Consider the following 6987-nt stretch of genomic DNA (forward strand, 5'->3'; position numbering starts at 1 on the left):
GATGTGTGTGATGACACCGGTACCCAGCTGTGCCCGTGCACAGCATGTGTGCAAGAGAGGGTGAGTGAACATGTGGGTGTGCATCCTCCCGTGAGTACGGGTGCAGCACTGCAGCAGCGCGTGAGCACGCAGGAGCGGGATCCCCGTGCGAGGTGCAGTGGTGTGAGTGCGTGAGTGCACGAGCGTGTGGTGCATCGTGCGAGAGTGCATGAGTGCGAGTCCATGGGGTGCCTGGGCCGGAGAGTGTGTGCACACGCGTGTGAGCACACAGATGTGCGGCGTGTCCCGCCGAGGGTGGGGGAGAGCAGCCAGCAGAGCCCTGATCCGGATGCACAAGAACTTTATTGCGGGAGACACTGGACAGCCCGGGCAGGGGGATAAGGCAGGCGGCAGCGAGTTAAAGCTGGGGGGTGTCGGGGGACAGCTGTGCACGGAGAGGGGCCGGGCCTATCCCCGCTCGTGCTGCACCCCGATGGGGGCGGCGGGTGCCCAGGCAGCCTCCCCCGCCCCGGCGCTAGCGCTGGCCCCGCCGCTGGGGTCCCGCTCCTCGTAGCCGGGGTTGCATCTGCCGGGGCCCAGGCGGCAGAAGCAGCCCCCTGGTGGCCCGGAGTAGTGGGCCAGAAGGGCGGCCACGCTGGAGAACTCGGCGTTGGAGTGCTGCCGTCGGGAGAGAGGGGAGGGACAAGTGAGCTCCCCGCACAGGCTGTGCCCACACACCGCTGCACCCCTGAACTGAGTGTGCCTACGCAGCAAATCCCTGCGTGCCCGTGTGCCAGCACACCCACGCACCTCAGGCACCCCTGGGCTCTGCACCAGCTACCCACGGAGCCAAGGCACCCCCGCACTGGGGCACAGGTGAAGGTGTGAGTCCAGCACAGCCGTGCACTCACCGCACCCCCTGCATGGAGTCCTGGGGCACTGTGTGTGCCAGATGTACCCACAGATCAAAGGCACCCTGACCTGGCTGGTGGATCAAATGCACACCAGTGCACTTGTGCATCACATACCTGTGCATTAGTGCCCCCCAAACTCAAGCATGTTACACATCGAAGGGTGGATGCACCGGTGCAACCACGCCCAGGGTACTTGTGTGCCATGCCCACGTGCACCTGTGCCCCATGGCACCCGTGGATCGACGGGCCCACACACCCACACCCCTGTGTGCACCCACACGCCTGTGTGCACCCACACCTGCACGTGAGCCCACCTGGGTGCCTCCCTGCACCAAGGCACCAGTGCAGCCATCCACAAGCACACCAAGTGCACTTACACGGTGAATTAAGTGCATGCACACAGCAGCGCATCTCTGTCCTGACGCACCAACACACCAGTGGATCAAAGCACAAATGCACTTACCACCCATGCATGGGTGGTCCAAACACACACAGAGTTTCAAGTACTGCACGTACACACCTGTGCATCCATGCACGGCCACACCAAAAGCACTTATGCAGCGTACCCAAGCACCAAGGCACAGCACGGCAGCACAGGGTCGCACAGACGGACCACATGCACTCACACCCCCGTGTACCCACGCGCAGACATATCCGATGCGCTTACCCCGTTGCAGCCCCCGCGGCCTCATGCACAGAGCACCCCCTCAGCCGCAGCCCCGCACTCACCTCCACGCAGAACCTGCCCTGATGTGTCCTGACCAGTCCGTAGGACACGACGCCGCAGGGCGCCCGCACCCACAGGCACCAGCGCTTGGGCAGCCCGGGCTCGGGGCGCAGCAGGAAAGCGCCGGGCACGTCCCGCCGCAGCAGCGCGATCCCGGCAGCCCTGGGGACGAGGCGGCAGTGGGCAGGACCGGGGATGGAGCAGGACCGGGAATGGCGCAGGACCGGGGATAGGGTAGGACGCGGGATGGGGCTGGACCGGGGATGGAGCAGGACCGGCGGTGGGGCAGGACTGGGGATGGGGCAGGACCGGGAATGGAGCAGGGCCCAGGGATGGGCAGGGCTGTGGGTGCCGAGGATCAGGTCCTCGTACACACTCACTCACCTGGCGATGCCGGCGAAGGCCCACACGCTCTCGGCGAGGACGGTCTCATTTTCAGGCAGGAAGGGCAAGCTCCTCGCCCCTTTGCTTTCCCCTCCCGCCGCCGCTGTGGGAGCCCGTTAATCCCCTCTTCGCCCCCAAACTCTAGTGGTACTGTGTGTCCCCGTGCCTCAATTTCCCCCCGGCACTCACCGCCGTCGCGGGGCTGCTGGTGGAGCTGCCCCTCGCCCCCGCAGTCCCGGTAGGCTCCCGAGCGCAGCACCTTGCTCCGAATGGCTTTCTTGCGCACCAGCACTGGCGAGCAGTAAGGATTCCCTGGGCGCCATGCTCTGCCCTCTGCCTCCGGCCGCCGGTCCTGGGGGATGAACAGGCTGCGAAAGTGGCCTGGGGGCTCTAGCCGTGAGGAATGTCAGGCAAAACACCACGCGGGAAAATAGTGTACAAAGGAAGTGAAAAAACCAAACCAACAAACAAAACGTGCAAAACACCATGGGCAATATGCAGTGCAAAAAATGCTGTGCAAAACATAATGTGCAGAAGAAATACCATGCAGAACACCGTGGAAAAATGCCGGGCAAAAATCACCATGCTGTGCAAAAACAGTGCAAAAAGAGCTGCAAGAAGTGCCATGCCAAAACAGCCATGCGAACCAGCATGCAAAAAGTTATACAAAAACATATAATAGAAAGATAGTGCTGTGCAGAAATGCCAAGAAAAAAATGCACTGTAAAATCGCTGTGCAAATACTAGCTGTGCAAATTGGCCAATGCCAAATATCAGGCAGGAAAGGCTCGCAAGGAAAGGCCATTTAAAACAGGCTGTGCAATGCAGCATGTGGGGCCAGGCTGTGCAGGATGGGCCCTGCAAAATGCGACCCTCAAAATACCGTGAGAGAAAAGGTTGTGCAAAACACTGAGCGCACACCAGTGTGCAGAGAAAGGCTGCACAAAGAGGAAATGCAAGGAAACACCTTGCAAGACACCGGGTAATAATGTGTGGTGTGGCAACGTGCTGCTCAAAAGACGAGAAAAGGCCACACAAGAGCTGCCTGTGCAACAACATCCCTCTGCTAGAAGCACCGTACCCAGACTACTGTGAGAGAAAATGGGGCTGTCCTGTGCGGGGCCACGAGCTGAACTTTGATGACCCTTGTGGGTCCTTTCCAGCCCAAATATTCTGTGAAACACCATGTGAAGGAAAGGCCGTGGAGGGACAGCCACAAATGGGCTGTGTCAAGGCACTCGTGCAAAGTGCCAAGCAAGGAAACACGCGTGCGAATCCCAGTTGTGAGACGAGCAAAGGAGCAGCAGCCGGGTGGGCAGGGCAAGGCCACCTACCCCGGTGCCCAGCGGGCCAAGGCCGCCGGGCGCGGGCAGGCGCCGGAAGGACACGAGGGCGTTGACATTTCGTGACACTTCCTCTGGGTTGAGGGGCTCCCGTAGCACCCCTGGCCCCGGGAGCTCCCCCTCGCCCGTCTGCTCCTCGGGGTGCGCCAGGAGGTAGCCGAGCTGGAAGGAGCGGCAGAGCAGGAGGTGCAGGGTCTGGACCTGGGGGAGGTGAAAGACGCTGCGTGCAAATATTTAAAAAAAAATGACGATGGTGTTTTGGGGGTGTGGGAGGGTTGGGCCGCCACCTCTCCCGGGAGCCCCACGAAGAGATGGCAGAAGAGGGTGCTGGGGGGGCTGTAGGGGTTGCGGGCCACAAAGGCGAACTGGTGGTCGGGGAGCCTCCAAGTGCTGTACAGGATGCGGCGCAGCGCGTGTGCCATCAGCAGCGTCTGAGGGACGGCGAGGGAGGGGGTCAGGGGCACCCAGCACCCCTGGGCTCCCCCAGAGCCACCCCCGTTTGCACACACGAAACAGCTTCTCGAGAGAAAAGCAATGCTCAGATTGCCCCCCCAAGAACCTTTCCAGCAGAACACGGACACCTCCCTGGCATCTCTGATCCCTTCAGCACCTCTGACCCCTCCTCCCAGCATTCCTGACCCCCCTCCCCAGCACTCGTGACCTGTCAACCCCAGCAACTCTGGCTTCTCTTCTCAGACACCGACCCGCCTCCCCATCACCCCTGGTCCCCCCATCAGCCCCACAGCACCTCTGACCCTTCCCAGCAGCCCTTACTCCCCTCCCCAGCACCGCTGGTCCTCCTCCCCAGCACCCCTGACCTCCCTCCCTACTCAGCCCCCGTGAGCCCCAGCACCCCTTCCCCATCCCCCTTGACCCCCCCAGCCCCCTACCTCCCCATCAACATCGTAGACCTTCAGCCCCTGCAAGCTGAACCTCAGCACCACCGACCTCCTCCTGGGACAGTCCTGTCCGGGGGAGATGTGGAACTGGGGGTCTGGGCTGTGCCCTCTCTGGGTTCCCCGATTATTTGGGGTCCCCTGAGTTTCCCAGTAAGAGGAGCAGTGGTAGACCCCGACCTTCAGCACCCGCAGCTGCTCTTCCAACCACCCCGCTCGCTGCTGCAGGTCCAACTCCTCCACCACGAAGGATCCCACGTACTGGGGGGGGGGGGCAAAAACCCCACCCGTGTCAGCAACAACCTCCCAGGGCAACAGGCCGAGACTGAGATGATGGCTGAGGGAGTCATGAGAGTGCAACAGCACCCAAATCTCATCTCAGAGTGTCATCCCCCTCCCGCCCCCGCCATGGGTAAGTCACCTCCGCTGGCTTGGTGACAGACCGGGCTCGCTGCTGGGCGGCCGCAGGGTCCGGTCCCCGCCCACTGCCCGGCTTCTTCTTCATGGCAGCGGGGTTTGGGGGTGAAGGATGGATCAGGATGGGGTTAAGCAACTCCGATGCCACATCTGAGTTATCCGGAGCCCTTCAGGGTGATGGTGCTGGAGCAAGCACGGGAGCCTGGGTCCTGCGAGGAGGAAGAAGACAGACACAACCTGCCCCAACTATCCCCTGTTTCCAGCCCGCTGAGCCCTGTGGAGGTGCTGCGGTCCCTGCGCAGAGCTCCCCACGTCCTAGCGCCAGTGCAGATGTCCCCAAGTCCCAACCCCAAGACAAAGGTTCCAGCATCCTGACTGTATGGTGACGTGAGGGTCCCCATCTTCTGTTCCTGAGCTCCAGTCGAGGGTCCATGTCCTCGGTCCCAGCAGCATGCAAGCAGTCCCTCACGTCCTGATCCTGACAGTGATGTGAGCGTCCCCAAATCCCCACCCCAAACCTGACGGATGCAGTGCCCACATTCCATCCCCAAATGGAAACCAAGCAATCCCTGCATGCCGAATATAAACCTGAGGTGCCTGCAGTCCCACATCCCGAACTCCAGCAGGGTTTTGGGGTCCCCCCACATCCTCTCCCTCCCATCTTCCATCCCACTTCCCACTGGCCAAGCAGCACCGAGACGGCCGGGGCTCTCCAGGGGTCATCCCAAAACACCTGCGATGAGGACAGCAGATCTAGGGGTGCTTTTTGGTCCAGAGTAGCCATTGAGGAGTGCGCCTGGCCCTTCTCCAGCCACCCAAAGGGGGCTTGAGCTCCACAGCCCTCGGCCGGGCTGAGACCGGCGCAACTCGGATCAGAGAGGCCCAGCCGCAGCCGCCTGGGTGCAAAACGCGTGAAAGGGGGGAGGGGGTCCGGCTGCCCCAGGCGCATCCTAATGGTGGGGGGGTCCCTGCGGTGCCGTGTCCCCGTCACAAGCGCAGGTTGGCCTCTCTCCTTCCCGGCACAATTTGGGGGGTCTCCCCTCTCCCCCAGCCAATCCGCGGACAGGCAGCCCCCAAGCCCCGCCCCCCTTCCCCACGCTTCATTTCTCAATGGAGCCCCCAGCCCACCGGCCACCCTGGGGGTCCCCAAGGGAGAGACGCTGACCCCCCCAAATTTAGGTGATGCGTGACACCAGGCACCAAGCATCCCATGGGACCCGCATCCCGCTGGATCCCCTCGGCTCACGGGCAACTCTCTCTTGGATGGCTCCGGAGAAACGCAGGTGAAAAATTCCCCGCTGCTCCGGCTCTCGGCCTCCGCCTGTTGTTTTTCCTTCGCCGGTGACTCCTCCGGCAGCTCCAGCCGCGGCGCAGGGATGCTCGACCCGTAGGTGTCAGGCCCTCGCCGCCAGCCAGGCCCCGGCGAGCCCGAGCCCACGGAGCCCACGCCGGGCACGGGGCAGGCAGCAAACTCCCATTTCCTGCCTCCGATCTGCCCGCGATGAATCACCGCAATTTTCCTCCTCGGTTCTCTCCGTTTCTTGGAAGCGACGGCGAGCAGGAACGCTCGCTCGGGATTTTGGAAAACGCGGCGGCAGCTGATTTTCTCTGCGTCTTTTCCCGTCTCCTCCGGTGTGCCCAGCGGAGCAGCGATTTCTAACCCTGACACGTACGCACGTGGTTGCTCGCTCGCCACCCCCTGTCTTGATTCTCAGACCCTTTTCATCCCAATTTCTACATCCCCTGTGGAGCTTTGCCCACTGCTGCCTGCTTTTGCTGGGAAAAAAAATGAAGAAGGGTGGCTCTGGTCTCTCTGCAGAGCGACCACATAACCCAAAGTCTTCCTCACACCCACCGGGCCAGCCGAAGGAAGCTGCCCCCAGTCCCAGGGACGAGCTTGGCTCTTGGAATGGGGAACCAGAAGTCTGGGGAAGAGATGGGATCTAACCCTCGGCGCTGCATCCAAAAATCCCTGTCTCGTGCCCCAGCAAGCCCGAGTGTTTGAGGAAAAGGGTCCGACCAGCAGCATTTGACCCTTGGCTCCCCCACCAGCACCAGGTGCTTCAAGACACCGCAAGCTGCGATGGCAGAGCCACCCGATCATCAATAGTGAAGAAACCATTGAAAAAAAAAGAAAAAAATAGGACAGATGGGGCTGAAGAAACATCATAACGGAGCCCAGTCTGGCCAGGAAGCGGAGACTGGGGAAGAGCGAGTGGCAGAGCCGGCACAAATGCCCCAGAAGGCGTTTGCTCTACTGGCAATGAAGACTTTCCCACTCAATTCCAGTCACTGCTCCTGGGAAGAAAGGATCACTCATTTGGATT

General features: G+C 61.7%; 1 protein-coding gene across 5 annotated transcripts; it reads right to left on the minus strand.

Annotated features, from left to right (window-relative positions):
* Window positions 1-323: 323 nt before the first annotated feature.
* Window positions 324-6046, minus strand: SH2D5 (SH2 domain containing 5). 5 transcript variants are annotated; one of them, XM_088178906.1, is made up of 10 exons: window positions 5907-6046; window positions 4665-4869; window positions 4424-4504; window positions 4238-4312; window positions 3635-3778; window positions 3339-3548; window positions 2194-2356; window positions 2005-2107; window positions 1623-1782; window positions 324-657 (listed from the first exon to the last, which is right to left on the minus strand). In XM_088178906.1, the coding sequence occupies exons 2-10, from the start codon at window positions 4746-4748 to the stop codon at window positions 448-450; spliced, it is 1230 nt and encodes a 409-aa protein (XP_088035032.1). In that variant the 5' UTR covers window positions 4749-4869; window positions 5907-6046; the 3' UTR covers window positions 324-447. The 5 variants fall into 5 exon arrangements, with proteins under 5 accessions (XP_088035032.1, XP_014743861.2, XP_088035028.1 ...); XM_014888375.2 differs by having other exon boundaries at window positions 2005-2356; XM_088178902.1 differs by having other exon boundaries at window positions 2005-2356; window positions 4238-4504.
* Between the last annotated feature and the right edge of the window lie 941 nt (window positions 6047-6987).

Source organism: Sturnus vulgaris, chromosome 25 (assembly GCF_052056855.1).
Source record: "Sturnus vulgaris isolate bStuVul1 chromosome 25, bStuVul1.hap1, whole genome shotgun sequence".
Lineage (NCBI taxonomy): Eukaryota > Metazoa > Chordata > Aves > Passeriformes > Sturnidae > Sturnus > Sturnus vulgaris.

Excerpts from the sequence above, each read along its gene's own strand:
- SH2D5 (XM_088178902.1), bottom strand. The coding sequence starts at position 4,748 with ATGAAGAAGAAGCCGGGCAGTGGGCGGGGACCGGACCCTGCGGCCGCC. Across the intron at positions 4,505-4,664 it reads CTGTCACCAAGCCAGCGGAG|TACGTGGGATCCTTCGTGGT; the intron begins GTGACTTACCCA and ends CCCCCCCCCCAG. Across the intron at positions 658-1,622 it reads AGGGCAGGTTCTGCGTGGAG|CACTCCAACGCCGAGTTCTC; the intron begins GTGAGTGCGGGG and ends TCCCGACGGCAG.